The 20,329-nt window shown below is 43.9% G+C and overlaps 1 protein-coding gene across 3 annotated transcripts in view; it reads left to right on the top strand.

Moving 5' to 3' along the window:
* SFXN1 (sideroflexin 1) overlaps window positions 1–20,329 on the top strand; it is a 38,346-nt gene that overhangs the window by 7,409 nt on the left and 10,608 nt on the right. The window contains exons 2-5 of one of the 3 annotated variants that reach the window (XM_063169029.1): window positions 9,830–9,930; window positions 17,668–17,842; window positions 18,444–18,614; window positions 19,600–19,698. In XM_063169029.1, coding sequence (XP_063025099.1) covers window positions 17,679–17,842; window positions 18,444–18,614; window positions 19,600–19,698 — 434 coding nt within the window. In that variant the 5' untranslated portion in view covers window positions 9,830–9,930; window positions 17,668–17,678. Of the gene's footprint in view, window positions 1–9,826; window positions 9,931–13,265; window positions 13,396–17,667; window positions 17,843–18,443; window positions 18,615–19,599; window positions 19,699–20,329 lie in introns of those variants that run through there. The other 2 variants (XR_010029498.1, XM_063169030.1) reach the window with 2 other exon arrangements.

The raw sequence follows: 20,329 nt of genomic DNA, 5'->3' as shown, positions 1-20,329 counted from the left end.
TTTAAAGAATCCTTTTGGATCACTACTCACAGCAGCTTGTAAGGCTCTCACAGCAATTTTCTTATTTTCCTGGCAATTCGAGCATCAGTTTCAGAAGCCAGAGCCTCTCTCCTGTCTCTCCCCTAAGTCTGTGTGACCAGTCCAGGGGTGAATGTGAGGTCTGGCTCAGCCCTGACCGCAAAGCCCCTTCAGCAGTTTCAAACACCAGCAGTTCATCCAGGGCACCCTGCTGAACTCATTTGTCACTTCTGCTAATTTATGAGCTTTTAAAACTTTCATGACTTGACAGCCATACCCAGGTGAGGAACAAAAGTGAAATCCACTAAAACCTCTATTATTATTTAGGTAAATTTAATGCTGGGATTAGGCAGCAGTTTGCCACAACTCTGGGAGACAGTTTCACAAGTGTTGGGTCATTTTTCCTTTTGATGCTCTCTGACCAATCTGTCCCCAGCCAGTGTGAGCAGAATCAGCTCTGGTCCAGCTCTGAGCTCGCCTGAAACTCTCAGCAACAGGATGATGGTGCAGGTGTTTCCTGGAGATTCAGAAAATAGCACAGAGCTTGTTAAATTCTCCCTGGGTACCCACATAAAACAGCTGCTTAACTTTATTTAATGTTTTTCAATCACTACTGGCTGCTGGAATCAAAGCAATGGGCAGCAAAGGAGAGATTTTGTGTCTCTATTCCCACCTGCTCCTCCCAGGAGATGCTGGTTGGACAAGACCTTATGAAGACTTAAAAATATAAACACTGCGTAGCCCTTTGATTCAAATAATCTTAATTCAAGCAGAAATTGGCTACTGGAAGACCAAGTCTGAGCTGAACAAAGCCCAGATCTTGCATTCAGAGATGGACATTCTTTAACCTAAATAGTGCACACACTAGACATGGAGAAAGCTTAGCTGAATTTACAAAATATATTGTAGTATGTGGATACAAACTGTACTCACATCACCCTCAGGAGGACTTTTCATGTCTGCAAGAATGGAATTTACTAAACAAGAAATCAGCTGAGGCATATTCTCAAAAATACTGTCTAAAAGAGCTGTCAGATTTGTGAATAACTGGTTATACTAATAAACTGAAATAAATTTAGCCTCAATGTAACCTTCTTGGAAAAGTCAAGTGTTCCTGGAAACCAAACAGCTCTGAAGTCTTTTAAAGATCAGTGTAGTACGTTGTTTAAATTTATATAATGTTGTGTATTCCATGAGGAAAACCACAGTAGTGACTACAAAATCACAGAGCAAAAAACCACTGCTAACATCTCCAAGGATCTCAAGCTCACTCTTGAATGATAAAGATCCATCAGCAGGGAGAAAGGATCAGTGAGAGAAATGATTTCTAGTCCCCAAAGGCAGACAACAAGAGACCTAAATATTCAGTATTTGAGTGTGGGCACTGGGGTTTTTTTGACTATACATTATAGTCACTGCAGCTGGCCCTCAGTGCCTGGCAGATTCAGCAGGGCTGATCTCAAAAAGGACATCAGTGCTCAAAAAGCACATCAGCACATGTTGACTTGTGAACTATTTTTCCAGTGGCAGCCACAGAGCATCCCTTGGCATCAGGTCACTGGTGAAGTATGTGAGGAAATTTGAACACTGGCAGGGAAAAGGAAAATCAAAAAAAGCCCAGAGAGAAGCACCATGTATGAAAGTCTGAATTTAAATTATTCATTTGAGGGGGCTCATTCAGGCTGGACACACAGGGTAGTGCAGGAGGGTATGAAAGGCAAGGATTTGCTTTTATTTGCTGCTCCCCGGGATCTGGAGCTCATGCACTGGTGCAGGGTGCTCAGGGGGCAGGACCAGGCACTGCTGCTCCCCTGCAATCATCTCCCCTCTCAGGCACTGATGCATCAGCAGAGATGCATCACTTGGAGAGCCCAAGTGCAGCCCTGGGCTACAGTAGATGGAACCTGCAGAAAGGATTTCTGCTCTGCAGGAGATCAGGCAGCCTCTCAAAAGGCAGCCTCGAGTCACCCACGGGCTTTAGGAGTGCTGAAAACCATCCTCTGCTTGTTCCATCTTCCCCTCCCAGCCCTCTCCTGCTCAGAGCCTGTTCAAGCTCTGCTCCCCTTTCCCCCCCTCCCCAGTGATCCCTCTCTGCATCTCCCCAGAGCAGATTTCAGCTGGAACCCTCCCAGACTTTACAACAAAATGGCTCTTTTGGGAGAGATGAGGAAGACAGGAAAGAAAGAGAAGCACCAAACCTGCTGCCAGGGGTCCAAGCAGAAGCTGTCACCTGCACAGTGCCCAGCCCCAGGAGCTGTGGGTAATTTAAACTCAGTGTGATGCTGCCAAAAACTGTGTTATTCAATCTGCAGAGCTCATGCAGTGACTTTTTATGGGGTTTTTCCAGTTCCACCCACTCACTCCCACAGGATCAGAGAAGGAAAATTTTCCCACAAGGAATACTTGGAGTGACCTTCCTCTTGCAGCTCAACCTGCTCTGCCAATCCAAAGGCCATTTACTGGATCTTAAATCACCCTGGAAATCACTCAAGCAGGGAAACCTAAAATTTCCCCCCTTTTCCTTCTGGGATTTCCATCTGCCAGAGATACGGGGCAGGAGAGGGATTACTGCCCTGCCAACACTTCCCTCCAGAGTGGGTAGAGAGCCAAACTGCAGAGGATGATGAGAATAAATTATAGCTGAGAGGAGAGCTCCAAGGAAAGGAAAATGCATCCTCCAACTGCCTCATCCCTGCGGCACAGAACGGTGCCAGGGAATCCACAGCAAACTAACAGGATTCTTTCTTTAAAACCTAATCTACACCAACAAATTGTGAAATACCTCAAAATTTCTGATCATTTCACTGACAAGTGTAGAGACTGGATGTAATCCTGTAATTTTATATCCTAGTCCATGTATATAAAAGCTTTAGCTGATTGCTAAGGGCCTACTATGTGAAATGGCTCATAAAGTAGTAAGTCAGCACAAAAATACAGAGTGGGTCATTGCCTCTCAATTTAGGCTTTATTTGCATATGCATATTTTTACTACTATATAGCTTTAATTCTTTCACTCCACACTGGACATTTTAGGCCCTCAGAAAAAAAAAAAAAAAACAAACCTGAATATGTGAATCAAAAGAAAAGTCGCAGAGAAAATGACAGCACTTTTCATGGTAAAGATGGCTTTGACATATTAATTAGCATCTCAGAGATGAAATAAAGCCAGCGATACCGAATGATTCATTAGAATGAAATTAATCTGAGGAATAATTAACTCTGAGGGGATGGAGAAAAAGAATACAAATAGATATATTAGCAGCAAAACTCTTCACCAATGAGTGTGACAGTGATTGCTAGCAGCAGTGGATGAGACTGCAGATAATACCATTTTCTCAGCAGATGGCTTGGTAGGTGGCACTCTCCCTCCTAAGCTGCTCTTACAGATTTACTCCTGAGCTGTGTGCCAGCATCAAATAGATCCTTACCCATATTCCAGCCCAGCCCCTGATTGATGGATGGAGAAATGTTTAACAGAACGATTTAACAGCAGATTTGTTGGTTTTCTGGTGCAGGACGTGATGATGAAGTGTGTGCTTGGTACCCACAGCAAGTAGACAGTAGTTTGCTTTACATTTGGTTATTAAATTCACATTATTACACATCCAGCGTGGTCAGGCTCCACAGCCCTGCCACTGGCAGGCTACAAATCCTTGAATTAAAGATAACTAAACTAATACTTACCAAAAAATTAGAAGCATTACTTCTCACTCCTAGTGAAGAGTGTCACCATCATTTCAGAGCTGCACCACAGGAGCCACAGGAGCGCAGCCAGGTGCCCACAGAGCACAGCAGGTCCAGCCACAGCACAAAGGGTCAATCCAGCAAGGAGCAGACCACTCCAAATGTGCCAGTCCTGCAGCTCTGCTGTCTCAGGCAGCATTTTCCACCTGCAGCTCCCCACACAGCCCTGCTGTTGTTGCGATGTTGCAGTTCCACCTTCAGGTTCTGGGATTAAACTCCTCTCCAAGGCTCCTTGTCAAAGTCAAACCACATAATCTGGGCTTGACAGCAGTCAGAGACATCCTACCAAGCTCAATAAAACACTGGAACAATACTCCAAACACAAAAATCTGTACCAAAGTCTAAGCCTTGGGCTGCTTCACTCCTCCTGATGTAACTTCCATTCACACTTTTGAAAAACCCTGTGATCCAACTGCCCCAAACGATGATGTTATCCCAAATCCACTCTCACCCTTGTTCACCTGGATCTGTTATCCTGTCCCAGCCTTTCTGCCAGGCCCACCACATCAGGCAGAACTCTTTCTTCCCCCTAACATGAGTAACTTCTCCCTCCTTGCATCCTGCTTTGATGTCCTTGGCCTTTCCCTGCCCTGTTGCTGAGACAGTCTCTAACAGGCTGTACTTTCCCAGGCTGGAAACGTTCCCTGAGCTTCATCATCCACTTGTCAACATCTGTCCCAAGGTCAGGGGCCTTCCAAGGCAGCCAGTTCTTCCTGCTCCCTTCCCACAAAGCTCATCAGGGCTCAGCTCCACCAAGACAGGCATCCAGAGCTGCTTCTCAGTCCATCAAACCAGCCCTCTCCATTTAGGAGAGGCTATAAGTTACAAGTCCCATGTCAGTAGAAAGTTCCCTGATGCTTTCCAGTAATTGTGTACTATTTATGGGAATTCCCCTCTGCTTTCCAAAATTTCCCTTCTGCTCTCTAGAAATCTCCCACAGCTTTCTAAGAGCTGTGCATTTCCTTCTAGGATTTCTCCACTGCCTTATAGCAATTCCTCCTCACTTCATACAAAATTCCCTCCAGCTGCCTGGGATTTTGTAGGAAATTTTTTCAGAACTCACATTTTGCTTTCCTGGGGTTCTTCCACAGTTTTCTAAGAATCCAATTTTCCTTTCTAAGGATTTCCCATCATTTTTCTATGAGTTCCCTGTAGTTTTCCTGGACTTTTCTGTGTTTTTTCTAGACATTTCCGTACCTTTCCAGGAATTTCCTGCCTCTATGAATCTCTCACTTCTCTCTAGGCACTTCTGTCAGCTTTCAGTTGTGGCCCAGTGTCAAGGGTTTTTCCATATTGGTTGTGTATCTGCATGTTGTGATGTGCCCACTTGTCCTCTGGTGTCCTGTTTTGTCATACATGACAGATTTTGTCATTGGTGTGCTGACATACCTTGTTCGCATATTTTTAACTATTTAATAAAGCCACAAGAAAGGCTCAGGAGGTGAAAGTGAAAGGATTAATCAATATCTGGTCCCTAGATGCTGATGAAAAAAAATTGTCAGGTCTGTTTGAAGGAGCTGTGAGAGCTGGCATGGATCTTTCATGGCAGCAATGATCCCACATGAGACATTTATTAAATAGCCACATCATAGAGGAAATGGCTTCCTAATCCCTTTGAAAGGCTGGTTTATCCCTTTAAACACAGCTTTATGTCCCTTCTAAATGCAGATTGGCTCTTCATCTTCATTCCCTTCCATTCTTATCCAATATTACTGTGCATCTAGAGAAAGAGGAAAATTGAGTATGCATTAATTTAGCTTGGCACAGTAGAGCATGAGTAACCTGGAACTGAGTTCAAATATTGCAGATGGAGCCAAAACATTTAAGTGATTTTGTAAGTAACACTCTATCAGCTTATATAAGAGTTTCATTACAATTTATATTGCCAAGGAATGTTGTGTTACTTGCCTGTTTGATCAAATTTCCCAAGATAATCGTTTATTCCCTATCAGCTGAGACTGGGAAGACAGGGTGGTGGTTTTTGATGCACTGCCACAGACTCACAGAAATCACTGGCTCATTTACAAAAACAATCCTTGAACTCTCTCAATGTGTACCAATGCCCCAGTCTGAAGTTTGGATCTTCTACATAAAATTAATGTATTTTATGTCAGGAAAGCACAGGAAATGCTGGATATACGTGGTTCACCTTGCCCAGCATTCTCCCATCGAGTGCTAATGAATCATTCCCAGAAATGCTGCTGCTTTCTTCTGGCAAAGCCCTGATAACAGCCAGCTTGGTGCCAAGGCCAGCTCCTGACATATTCCTGATCCAGCTGCTGAAAACAGCCCAGATCCCTGCATGTGCCTTTGGGAACATCATCACATCATTCCCCACTACATGGAACAGAGAAGTCTTGACACCTCACACATTTCCCTTCATTCTGCACTGTTTTCAACCCGGGGTTTGAAATTCCTGGTCCTGCAGTGCCACTTACTGGGCACTTCTGTTCATAAAAGCATGTGCAGCTGCTCTTCATTTACTCAGTTGATTCTCAGGGCTAATTTGAAATGGAGAAAAAAACATAAAATATATCAGTGTTCATTTAGGAATACAAGAAAGCAAATACAATAAAGCTTGTTTCTTAGATGAGGCAGTAATTTTGGAGGAACAGAAATCCTCCTTTTCTGGTCAGTGTAGAGAAGAATTTGCCCTGTAATAGTCTGGGAATTCTTCCAGGTGGAAACATGCAGATGGTCAAATTCATCCCTAGTTCAACAAATGTACATGGGAGTTTGCAGGATTTATTAATATATCCCTTGGGAAATGAGGCAACTGCAAGGAATGCTTCAAAAGGAGCTGGGGTAGGGTTTATTTCATTAATCCATACATACATTTTTAGTGGAGACAAAAACTTTTTTCGTGTGAAAATTAGTGCAGATGAAGAAAGACATAGAGGTCAGATATTCTCTGTGACTACACATATTCACCCATTTGCCTTTCAGTTTGTAGCTCATGAGTAGCTGCTGGTGATTGCTCAGAGCCATCTTGAGCTTCTCAGGATTCATGGCAAAATATCAGATTTGTTACTCAGCAATGGGAGAAATGACTCGTCCAGTGAAAGAGAAGTTATGTGGCTGCTCAAAACCATCTGCACTGAGCACACAGCAAACTATTAACTCTTGCAGCTTTGCATATAGTGACTCAGAGAAAGAATTTAGGCATTCATATATCCACATTAAATACTCTGCAAGCAGAATTTCAATTGTGACATGAAGAAAAGTCCACATGTGGTTTTAAATCAGATTTATAAGTTTGCGTCTTTGGGATACAAGGAAATTATTACAGGCAGAACACATCAGTCCTCAGAATGCAAACCATACAAAACAATCCCAGTTATACCCAACAATAACAAATTTATTTCTCTGCACAACATCCAGCTGTTTCCATTTCCTGAACAAGGTGTTTTTCCTGTTCAGTCATTGCCATGTTTTTTAGCAACAAATGTTATGGCCTGATACCACCACAGATGTATCAGTGTTGGATCTGTCACTGGTCATGGAGACTGGGAGCCAACCAACAAGATTAAAAATAATTAGACATTAACAGGAAAATATATGAATTGTGCACAAATTTCATTGTGCAGTGCAAGGATATCAGTGCCAATTTTTATTTTTTCATGATGGACTCTCACTTGGTATATTTGCAGCTGCAATTGACATATTTATATCTCTAAGATTTAAGTTGTGGAGCCACAGGGGAAATAGAACAGGAGACATCTGAGATTGGATATGGCTGTGTCAGAATGAAAGTTGACTCTTAATTTTTTATTAAAAATCATGAACTGAGCTGGCTTTCAGTTAAAAACTGAAAACAAACTCCAGCCTACACAATTCTATTTTATGAAATAGATATATATAATTTCATAGAAGTTGAGTATTAACAGCAAAGCTTTCTTCAATAAGTGCAACTCCACAAACACTTGAGACCTGGGTAAAGTCATGGCTTTTTAACATAAAATTCCCATTCAGTGTCCTGCAATAAGCTGAAGAGCAGGATTGCTCTGCTCGCACAGCTGCCACTCCTCCACGTTGCACAGGACTGATGTGAACCTCACAGGAAGTAAAAAAACAAACCAGAAGGTCTGAAGTTTCAAAGTGTTTCCACTGTCACAGCAGCCCAGCCATTCTGGGAATAACAGGAAGAAGGAAAATGGCAGTGCGGAGGCCACCATTTGTCCCTGTGCAGGTTTCCTCCTCCACAGCTGCATCCAGAGCATCATTTCTGGGTGCCAGCAGCTCTGAATTGCTGAAATAGAGATGAAGACACGTCCTGCCCTGAGAGCTGCTGCATTCCCAGTGCCCACAGCACACACCAGGGCTGGGGAAGGGATGTTGTGAGCAGGGGGTGACAGTGACATGTGGATGTTCCTTATCTGGCTGCTAATGGAGTTTTTATCTCCTCCCTCAGGTGCGGGCACTGTGACAAGCCTCGTACTTGAGCGCCCTTCACAGCAGCCTCCTGAGCTGTGCTGTCCTCACATGTGGCAATTTATTGTCCCTCATCGTCAGGTTTGGGGGCTTCGTGTGGCTTGGGTTTGTGGTACTAACCCTGAAACAAGAAACCCAGTCCAGTGCAGCCTGGAGGAGATTGACGGGAGACCTCACCGCAGTCCCTGTATGGGCCATTCGGGGCTGTACTGAGGGATTGGAGTCGATGGTCCTCCAGGGTCCCATAAATTCAGAACAGTCCGTGATTCTGTGATTCTGTGATTTTATGGGCTGCAGCTTCCTCAGGAAGAGCAGCACCGATCTCTGCCCTCTGTGACCAGTGATAGACTCGAGAGAGTCGCTGGAGCTGTGTCAGGGGAGAAAATCAGGAAAAGGTTCTTTACTCAGAGGGTGGCTGGGTTCTACAGAGAATCCCTAGAGACCTCTCAAGGAGCGTTTGTTTGGCAAACGCTCTCGGCACACGGTGGGCTTGGTGGGGCTGTGGGGGGTCAGCAGTGGGACCCTGCCGATCCCAGCGGGTCCCCGCCATTCCATTAAATTCCATTAAATATTCCATTAAATAATTAACAGCAGTAACTGTGCGAGAAACACGATCCACCCCCGGGCCTTCAGGGCAGCGGGGCTGAAGGAGGCGCGGGCGGCCCCAAGCGCTGCCCGCACGGCCCTGCCCGGCCCGGCCCGGCCCCGGCGGGGCGGAGCGAGGCGGAGCCAGGCGGCCCCGGCGGCTCCCGGCCCCTCGCCCGCCGCGCCGAGCGAGCGAGGCTCTTCCGGGCAGCGGGGCCAGAGCGGCGCGGGGCCGGGGCCGGGTGAGTAGCGGGGCCGGGGCCGGGCAGTCCCCGCGCGGATGGGCTGCGGCCGGGGACGGGCGGAGGAGCCGGTGGCGCTCCTAAGTGCTGTGTACTGTGCTGACCAGGCAGGGACCCAGCTCCATCTGCCACCTCAGTCCCTCCACAGGGACCCAGCGCCCCGTGTTGCTCTGTCCCCTTCACAGGGGAGCAGGCCCCCTCAGTGTCGCCTCGGCTCCTCCGCAGAAGCCCAGCCCAATCTGTCACCTCTGTTAGCCCTGCAGAGGCCCTGATCTGTTTGTGAGCTCTCCTCCCTCCACAGGGACCCAGCCCCGTCTGTCACCCCAGGCCCCTCCACAGGGATCCAGCCCCATTTGTCACCCCAGGCCCCTCCACAGGGATCCAGCCCCATCACCCCAGGCCCCTCCACAGGGACCCAGCCTCCTCTGTCACCCCAGGCCCCTCCACAAAAAACAGCCCCGTCTGTCACCCCAAACCCTCCACAGGGACCCAGCCCCGTCTGTCACCCCAGGCCCCTCCACAAAAACCAGCCCCACCTCCGTTACCCTGCAGAGCCCCTGATCTGTTTTGTCACCCTGTCCCCTCCACAAAGCTCCAGCCCCGTGTGTCATCCCCTGCATCCATCAGGGCCTAGCTCTGTGTGTCACCCCTGTCCCTTCCCCAGGCTCCCAGCCCCATGTGCCACCCTGTCCCTGTGGGAGCTGGATGCTGGCAGTGTGGGGCTGTCTGTCACAGCCTCCTCCTCCCTGCACACGTACCAGCTCCCAAAACCTGTCCCTGTCCCCTGAGCAGCGCTGTCTGTGTCACAGGGATTGCGTGACAGTGGCACCGATTCCAGGCCTGCAAGAGACAAGGCTCCCCGCTGCGGGATCATCACTTCCAGGGGAGGAAATCGCCAGATAACTCCAAGGTCAGACACCTAGCAGTCAGAGACAGAATTTTAAATATGAGTATTAATAGTTTTTTAATTTATTGAATTATAAATAATCTATATTATTTATACTACTGGGCGGGGTGAAGATTGGCTTTGTACCAATGTGCAATTGAAATATCACCTGGATAGAAAAAGATAAATGAAATAGTGAAAAGTACATAAGAGAGCCATGAACACACCTAGGGTAGAGCCAAAGCTACTGCAGTTTATTGGTGGGGGTTAAAACACAAGGAGCAGAAACAAGCTTGCAGCAGTCAGCACTGAAGTGAGAGGTTGCACTAACCTTGGTTAGCAAAGGAGGTTTATTCTCCTGAATGTGGAGATGAGCTGAACACATGCAGCGTCTCTGGACGTGCCTCGTGCAGAGGAGAGGAGGTGGCAAAGCAAAGCTGACAGAGCTGAGCTGGCTGCAGGTACCTCTAACATCTGGAGCTGGCTTTAATGCAGAATGATGAAATCTCTGGTCAAGTTACACGCCAAAGATGGCTCCTGTTTTGAGGAGAGAGCCCCAGCAGCAGGCTCGTCTCACCCTGGCTGCTGCTTTTGTTGCTAGGCTACAAGTGGGATGTACATTTATAAGCAAAAAAAAAAAAAAAAAAAAAAAGAGAAAAACCAAGCGTCTTGTAGTGTTGCCATGCTTTGCCTTCTCCAGCATTCCATTTAGGACTGCAGTAGGAAAAATCACAGTGCAGGCAATTTTTTTTTCCCCCTGGTGATTTAAATAGGCATTTTATTGGTGGAAGGTGCCTTGAGTAAGAAAAACTTGGCAAGTGTTTTTAGCATTTGGTGTGAGTACATTGCATCAGACTCCCAGTCATCATCTGTGCTGCTTATTCCAAACTGTGGCAGCAAATGTCCTGCAAATAGAGGAATCCCACTGCTTACAGACCCTGATAAGTCTCACATGTGCTCTTTGCCACCACACAAAAGTGCTTTTTTCCCCAGAAAGTCTATTAGTTCTTCCCATTTGAACTAATTAACTGCCATGAGTGACATCCCTGGAGAAGGCCTTGTGTTCCTTTCTTTGCCAGAGCAATTAAAACATGGATTTGCCTTTCTGCTGTTGCTTTGCCAATGTTCTGTGGTTTTAAAGTAGAACAGGTCACTTTTTCCTAATCAGAGGGAGGTTTATTTCCTGTCTTTTCTCCTAAGCCAACATAACAGCCCTTTGGGTGGGTATTGTGGAAAATTAATCATTGGAAAAGAAAAATCTTGAGTTTGTTCAGACAAAGGAGCCCCAAAAAGGGAACAATGTGTTACTTGAGGAATAAAGAGGCCTACAGGACTCTGGAGTATTTCTCTATCAAAGTGGCAAGGGTCATGCTTCAGAAGAACTCAGCTCTGCAAAAACAAGCAGCTGTGGGCACTTTGATTTACAAAGAGAAGGAAGAAGAGAATCTGTTCTCCCCATTTTCTAGCAGCAGGTACTTTTCTCTACCTCAGGATTTCCAGGCTGCCTCTCGTTTCCCAGAACAAGGCACTGACAGCTGGACATCAAATTGTTAAGGCACTGCTTTAAAGAATGGAGATGTAGGGGCTTAAGTGTCTCAAATCTTATTTTTGTCTCTCCCAGTGCACATGAAATATCAGCAGCACCTGGCTCTAACTTTTGAGCTATTCTTATTCTAAAGGATTCTGTGAAAACAGAGGTTCTGCTGGTATCTTCTATTTTTACTGGGTTTTCAGGGAAAAGCCTCACTCTTGTTCTTTAAAAAAATAGTTCCTAGATGTCTCCAGAAGATTTTGTGAATCATTATCTGACCTGAGCACTGTTCCCTCACCAGAACTTGTGGGTCTAAGTCCTGGTAAAGGACAGCACAAAAGTTACACCTTTCTTTCAGCATTTGTTCAGGCTGGTTGGAATTCTGTTTTAAGCTGGATTACTCAGCTCATCCCGTGCTTTGTAGCAGGAGGTGGCAGTTTGGGAGCTGGGCACCAAGAAGTCAAATGTCACAGTGAGCATTATCACAATTATATCTGCCCTGCTTTTGGATGTGAAATTCTCTTTAGTAGAATTCACACTTACATCATCATGAAATTTCCTTTTCTGTCCCTCTAGTCCCAGTTCTAGCTGATACTGTATGTAAAGAAACTGACAAAAATTCGTAATTTTGGAGTGGAGTTTTTCAAGGCTTAGGTTAAAATACAGGGTGTCAATAACATAAGAAAATAAAATGGTTCCAAGGAAGGTGGCAAAGCTGCATTTCATCATTTGTGCCCTGCTCCATGAATTTAAGTTGCCCAGAATTTCCCAGATCATTTGTCCATCTGTATTGTTCAGCCATGCAACACAATGTAAAATAAGTTATCAAATATCTGGGTTGTTCAAAATTGAGTGAAATAAATTAAATAGTCATTGCTACTCTTCTCACTGTTGCTTTGGTTTGAAAAGTGGTTGCGTGACCTTCAAATGAGATGTTTAAAAGACAAACTTTGTAAAGGACCAGCAGAGAGTTGAACTCCTGACAACTCCTGAATCTGCATTTTGTACAATTGTTGCAACTGCTGCTGTTAACCTTTAAACAAGGTTTAAAGTCTTCTGTTATTGCTGGTTCTGTGGAAAATCTAAATGTAGCCTTTGTACCAAAATTGTTGATCAGACTTTGTGCAGGTTTTGACTGTAATTATTTTGTTAAGGCAGGCCACTCTCACTTATTCTGAAGCCCCAGTTTATTCCCCCCTGTTAATATTAGTATTAAACTTTAGAGTGTGACCTGGCAGATGGTTCCATCTGATCAGAGATGGCAAAAAATTTGCTGTGGGCAGGGAGGAACACGTTCCACTAAACCAGGGTACTCCAGACCCTGTCCAACCTGGCCTTGGACACTTCCAGGGACCAGGGGCAGCCACAGCTTCTCTGGGCACCCTCACAGGGAAGGATTTTTTCCTGATATCCAATCTAGCCCTACTCTATTTCAGTTTGAAGCCATTCCCCCTTGTCCTGTTCCTCCAGACCCTTGTGAAAAGTCTCTCCTCATCTTTCCTGTGAGCTCCCCTCAGGCACTGGAAGGCCACGATGAGGCTGAGCATTCCCAATTCTCTCAGCTTTTCCTCACTGGAGGAGAACACAGCCATGTGCTGAGGAAAAACTTTATCATCATCAGTTATGACTAAAAATGTGGTACATAGGAGGAGCCACACACAGATAATCAAACCTCTGTGTGAGTCCTGGGGAGACAAAGAGTGCCAAAAAATGTCCCTGGTCACGAGAATGCCACCCCTGGCATTGTTCAGGGTTTGGCCAGCCCGGCTGATGCTCTGCCAGACAATCCCACAGCACAGCACGAGGCAGGGTTTAGCTGCTCTGCTCCACGGGCACTTTGGATTCGCTGCTCTGCTTTGGAAACTGAAAGGGTTTAGAGATATGAATGTGCCAGAGAGCATAGTCCAGCCTTCAGTGCTGATTTAATTTGCGGGGGAAAACAGCTGCAGGGTTTCCAGGTACAAGTGGTTCTGTTAAATACCTTCCTAATTGATCTGTTTTGTGAAATAGTAAAAATAGGGATAATCTTCCCCCTTACTGCACGTTTTCCATAAGAGCTTTTAATTGTTTGCCTGTGTTTTGATGTCATTCTTTATCCTTTCCAGTAGTGCTGATCCTCCTGTGTGAACACAGCCTCAAAGTGACATTTCAGTATGGATTATTACAACAACTGATGTTTGTAAAATTCATTTTGTTTCCCAAATCCTCTGTTTGTGGCTTTGTTTGTGGAGAAGAGCGCATTGCCTGGGCAATTTTGCTGATTCCACATTAAAAGTAAAGGTGCTGCTAATTGAAATTTTATCCTATTTCAGATTTAGTTGGTATTTTCTGGGTAGCAGCAGGTAGCAGCAATAAATTCAGGTATTTACATATATGGGCACCTTAATTAATTAATTAATGGTTGGGTAGTTTGCCTTCATTTGTTGATTGTAACAAAACAAACAGTTTTATCTTTGTCTTTATTGTGCTTTTGCTTTCCAGTTCCTTTGCAAACTTTCAGCTTATCTCAAGGTTCATATGGATTTATTTAAGTTTTATTTAATCCTAATGTCCTTTATTTTTTCTGTACCCAATTCGATTACAGATAATGAGAACTTAAATCTTGGGCACACTTAGTACAGAGGGAAAATTAGATCACTGAAAGTAGTGGAGTTCCACCCTTGACAAAGCATTGTAGTTAAAATAATAATTAAATCTTAAGTAGTTTTATTCCAGTGCTTTTATTATTAAGTATTTGAATGGATTATGCAAACAGCAGCTCCCCTCTGAAATTGTATCTGAAAATTGTGGTGACAGGTAGGTAAAAATAGTGTTGCAGCAACTTAAATTGAGGGTGTTGCACCTTTTTCTTACAGTTTTACAGTTTAAATAAAAAATGAAACTTTAAAAAAAAGCCATCTAATTTATGATGATGACTATGGCTGTTAGACAATATATTGATGAATCCTTTTTTGTGCAGTCGCCACTTTTACTTTATAGTTGGACATTTTGTTTTACAAGGGATCCCTTTGAAGTCTATCAGCACTTATTAGCTTATGGTTTTGCTTTATGGGATTTATTTCCATTTTCCACATTACTAATGGGGTCTGATGAGTCATGAGTATTATGCAGTCTCTTTAAAACAAGACATGGGGCTTTTGTTGTAAAAATATTTTGCTGGAAAACTTCTGAGTTTTCAAGACAGAAATTCCCTGGTTCTCTTAGGCACTGTTGTAACAGGTCTGTGATTCAGAGTCCCGTGACTGGCAAGCTCAGCCACCTTTTTTACTTCACTGCAAATTTTACCTGTCTCCAAATCTTGTATTCTCAACTTTTACACTCCCTTGTGTGTATCTGCTCTTTCTCTGTGGGCACTGGGGGTCTGTCTGGTTTGAGTTCTTTAGACCAGCATTATTCCTACTTATCTGCTAAAAGGGCAGGTCAGCCACATCACTGAGAGAAGAAAATGGGTTTGTGTACCTAAATAGCTGTCACCTAAAATTTAAACCCCTTTTTACAGGAGATTCAACCCTTTTGCAGGGTAGGCAGCTGTCCCACTCCCCATCCTCTGCAGGATTGAATGTCCTTTATTAAGATTAGTAATAGTGAACTCCATGTTCTCTGTTCCCATCTTTTTAAACAGACATTTCAAGCATGATTTTTTGTTGCAGCACATGAATTAATGGATATTTTCCATTTTCCTGCTAGGTTGCTTTCTGCTGCTGCAGCAGCACTAAGCCTGCTTTGTAGATTTACAAGGAGAAAGAGAGACCAAACCTGTGCTGACCTGTCTCTGGTAGCTGAGTCTGGCTAGGATGGGTAACAGCAGGAGGAGAGGCATGGAAACATCTGGAAGATTTGTCCCAGGGCTCAGGCACTGCCTGGGGCAGAGTTGTGCCTCTGGTGCAGGGGCAATTCCTGGCTCGGTCCCTGCCCATTCCTCTGGTCAGAGCCTGTCCCTGCAGCCAGGGACACCCAGGGACTCTCCAGGCTGAGCAGCCCCAGCTCCCTCAGCCTTTCCTGGGCACAGAAATGCTCCGGGCCCTTCCTCAGCTCCGCAGCCTCTGCTGGACCTGCTCCAGGAGCTCCCTGTCCTGAGGATCCAGAGCTGGACACAGCAGCCCAGAGGTGCCTCAGAGGCTTGAGCAGAGAGGCAGCATCACTCCCTGACCTGCTGAAAATGCTCTTCCCAATGCACCCCAGGGTCCTGTTGGCACTCTGGGTCACCAGGGCACTGCTGGTCGTGGAGAGCTCATTGTCCAGCAGGACTCCAGAGCTGCCTCCAGCAGGTCACCCCAGCTGGGGTGGTTTATCACACAGCTGCAGGGGTTTATTTCCCTCCAGTACAATCTCTCTGCTGCATTAGTTTCCTGCCAAGATAGTAAATTCCATCAGCACACCTGGGTCAAGGATCATCAGAGCAGACACAGAGCAGATAAAGTGGGAGGGGATAAAGTCAGGATGTGTTTGATCTCCTGTTCTGTACATTCACCTTTTCTGATTGTTTCAGACTGCAACAATCCTGAATTGAACCATCTGCAGTGAAGGCACATCCTTAATGTTTAGATTTCTTATTACTGAGGGACTTGGCTTTTGAACAGAGGTATCAGAAGTAAATAAAGGGAATTCCCAGAGAAGCCAGTAGTGTATATTCTAATCAGAATGAAAAGAATTATCCAGAATGAAAAGAAAGAAAAAAGCTTCTATGGATGCACTGTTTTATTCAGCATTCATTGGACAGCTTTAACCAGATTATCATAAGCCATTCTAAAGCAGCTTTAATCTTTCTTAATGAAAAGGATAATTTAATTAGAAAATATTTACACTTGAACTTTCCTGCAAATAAAGGAAGCAGTCACAGAACAAGTTACCAACCCTAGTGTCCTGATTTTTATCTTTATTTTGGTGGAAAAGAGGGTGTGAATAAATGAGTGCACTTGCCTTCATAGGGCTTTGCAAAACCAGCAGTTCCCATTTTAGACCAGAAGATGGACTATTAATTCACAACGCAGCACTGCTCACAGGAGGGTGTTGTTTAATGGCAAAGTTCTAAGAAAAGGAAAAGAAACTAAGGAGCATCTCCTGTTGAGATTCTGTGCATGAAAAATCTGTTCTCCAAATCTGTCCTGAGTCTTTTTTCTGTGTTCATCCTGCAGCGTGCCTGGTTGAGAGAGGTACACATGAAAATAACCCTGCTAATAAACTGTGCTGTACAATAATGAACTTAACAGTGAGGGAAATGTCACTGAGAAAAGGGGAAAAGATCAGTTTCCCCTGCCAGATCTATTAGTGTTCTGATATCATAGGATCACAGAAGGATTTGGGTTGGGAGGGACCTCAAAGTTCATCTAAAATTGAATCTTTATTTATAAATATATAAATATGGGCTTATGTAGATCCAAATTCTTTCTGCCATTTGAAACAAGCATTATTTGGAGGAGGATTTTTTTTCCCACTGGTGGTTGAATATGTTGCAGAAATTTCTTTTAAGAAAGTTAAAATCCATACACTTGTGCTGTGGAGGGGCTGTCCTTTTTTCATTAGATGTTGAAGTAAACTTAGTCATCCTGAAGTAATTTTTGCTTTTTTGAGCTTTATGCCCCATAAATGCACAACTCTTCAGTGTCCTTCACTGTACTTCTTTAACCATCTTTGAAGTATCATTAGGAGATCTGGTCATGTGTTCTTAATGTAGCAATTGTTGAATTATATAATCTCTGTTTTGTTAAAACATGGGCTTAGAGAAACAACATTTATTAAAATAAATTGGTTTCCTAATTTTTGGTTTGTTTTGCTACTCCAGAGAAGTTAACTGAATTTTATTAAATATTTCATCTGTCACTGCACTTTATAGGACTTCAGGCATCTCTTGAAATAGTTGACTTCTCATTCCCTTCAATACATCATTTTCAACAAACAATAATTCTTCACTGAAGTAAAGCACTTTCTGATTAATATACTGTTGTTTGGTATGTCTGTTTATTAATAAATTTCTGTGCTTCCTTTGCATCTGCCTCATCCTCAGGTATTTGTACAAATGTAATAAATAATGTGTAAACATTTTGGGGCACTGGACACAGAAGCATTTCTGCAGGTTTATACCTTTAAACCCCTGTTCTGCAAATTCTTTGGTGTTTGTTGTCTGGGTTTTTTACTCTAAATGTGGCCAGTTTTCATCTTGCAGGTTCTAAATAAATAAATTAGGAAATGAGTGGTGTTTTGAATTGCAAATGTTGATGTTTTCTTGGCAGAGCTTTTGAAGATGGCACCATCTATCTCATTAAATATTAATATCAAGGAGCCCCGATGGGATCAAAGCACTTTTGCTGGACGAGCCAAGCACTTCTTCACTGTCACAGACCCCAGGAATATTTTGTTATCCAATGCCACACTGGAAAAGGCAAGAAAAATTGTGCATGATTACAGGTATGACATTGACTACTTCTACTACTGGTCCCAAAAAGTCCAAGTCAATGCTAGGTGCATGGTGAAATATTTAAAAGGAAATACTTAAAACACTCTATTCATTGTAACTGCTTATTCCCACTTCAGAGATTGAAACCCTTTTATTTTTAATCAAATTTGCTAATGGATGGGGAAGTTATGTCCCTCTTAAGGGTTCTGAAATACAGAAGAGTCTAATTCTGAAGGTAGTTAATATGACAACAAAGCTTAAAACTTCCTCTTATGTGTAGCATTTGGAGCAGTTGAATTCTTAAATACTCTCAAAGTGAATTTTCATCCTTTCACACTAATGACCTCAGAGATTTTGGCTCCACATTTTAGCTCTAAAACAGAGTGCAGCTTTGAGTAAATAGACTCAGCCAGCACCACCACTGCTGGTTGTTTTAATTCTTTTTATTTCACCAATCCATTTAAAAGCTGACAAATCTCTACAAGCTATCTGAGAGTCTCCATTCACTGAGGGTGAACATCCCCAAATCCTCTGATGCCTCTCACGGGCATTTGCAGCATTTTATAACACTTGTTCTTTTTGCTGTTGTCTTGTCTCTTAACCTGTCCCAAGACAAGGTATTGTGGCACCTGGCTTGACAGAAGATGAGCTGTGGAGAGCAAAATACATTTATGATTCAGCCTTTCACCCTGACACTGGGGAGAAGATGTTCGTGATCGGCCGAATGTCTGCCCAGGTGCCCATGAACATGACTATCACAGGCTGCATGATGACCTTCTACAGGTGAGAGAGGGCAGTAAAACACATAAAACATTTGCCTGAGAGAATTAGAGAAGTGAAAATCAATATTATTGTCAAAAGATTTATTGTAAATATTTTTAAATGTGAAATTTTGCTTCCTTTTCCTCTTCTCTCTCCTCATTCCCTGACCTTGATTAACGGTTCTTTCTAGAAGTAGTTTTGAGATAAGTCCTTAGCCCTTCTCCTACACCATCCCACTTTCCCTCAAACTGGGAAATGTTCCAAAATCCCATCTGTGTGGAAGACAAAGAGAAGGAGATCCCTGGGAATTTCCAGCCTTACTGGCATGCAGGATGTTCTGTCTGCCCCGTGAGTACTCGGAATGCTTCAATCCATTTGGTATGGTTGATTTTAATTACTGTTGTACACATGGCCATTGGTTGTGGAGTTTCTGCAGCTCCCCTGCATTTCCTCAGTGGTTCTGGAATCTCCAGGACAGTGAAGCCCTCTGAAGCAGAGCCAGTGCTCTCCTAGCAGCCTCAATTTTTGACACAGGATGCAGGAACTGGTGGGAGGTCAGAGGAAACAGCAGCAGCCTTTTGGATGCTGAGATTGTACAAACTCCTGACACACCCCCCAGCTTTGGATGGTGTTTATAAAATGTGTGTATGCTTTAAATTGCTGTCAAGAGTATGAATCAAACCCCCAGGACAGGTGCCCATTCCCAAGCACTGCCTCCTGCAGACTGTTTGTTCTGTTATTATCTAGAACACTAAGAGAAGCTCTCTGCCTTTTCTTGGCATTGCTATTCAGGTTCAAAACTAGGTGATTTTTTAATTCTTCTTCTGAAATAACTCTGACTATCAAGTATCAGTATCTCACTGACTGTATTGTTGCATTCAAACATGCAAGAACTTCTGCATGGTTACTGCTTGCAGTGGCTTTTCTTGATTTGTCATTATTTTCTTGTGCTGTTAATTCAACTGTGAGTTTAATAATAATAATAACAATTATTTTGCTTTTTAAGAACGACACCAGCGGTGCTTTTCTGGCAGTGGATCAACCAGTCCTTCAATGCTATAGTGAACTACACCAACAGGAGTGGGGATGCCCCCATCACTGTCGGGTAAGGCACTAAACTTCATCATTCTGATGAGTAGAAATGGCTCTCTGGTGTACATGAAAATGGTTGGGCATTAAAGTTTGAGATGAGACAGGGATAAGTTTTTCAATCTGTAGTAATTATTAATTTGATATGCACAGATGAGAAGTCTGAGAAGGGCTGAGCCAAAAAAATGGCTTTTTTCTGCCATTAAAGACAAGCCTGAGCACTTTGATCAAGAGCACTTAGAAGGATTTAACAGGAGTCAGTGTTTCAAAACATTTGCAAGTTTTCCTCGTCAGTTTGGTGTCCTACCAGGATATTTCTAAGCTGATATTTTGTGGGGGCCTTTAGTTGTGTCACTGTGCAACCTTCTCAGTGCTAGCTCACACCACACTGAGGGTTCATTTACAAAAAGAGATTCCTTCCACTGGTCCGTGCTTGTTTCTACTTGATGTCTGGGAAAGAGATTAAATAAATGCAGAAAGCAAGACATCTCAAACTAAAAGAGGGGAAATTTAGGTTAGATAAACAGAAAAAGTCTTCCCTGTGAGGGTGGTGAGGCCTTGGCACAGTTATCCAGGGAAGCTGTGGCTGCCCCATCCCTGGCAGTGCCCAAGGCCAGGCTGGATGGAGCTGGGAGCAGCCTGGGACA

Source organism: Melospiza melodia, chromosome 14 (genome assembly GCF_035770615.1).
Source record: "Melospiza melodia melodia isolate bMelMel2 chromosome 14, bMelMel2.pri, whole genome shotgun sequence".
In the NCBI taxonomy this organism is placed as follows: domain Eukaryota; kingdom Metazoa; phylum Chordata; class Aves; order Passeriformes; family Passerellidae; genus Melospiza; species Melospiza melodia.
This window is presented reverse-complemented; position numbering and strand designations above follow the sequence as displayed.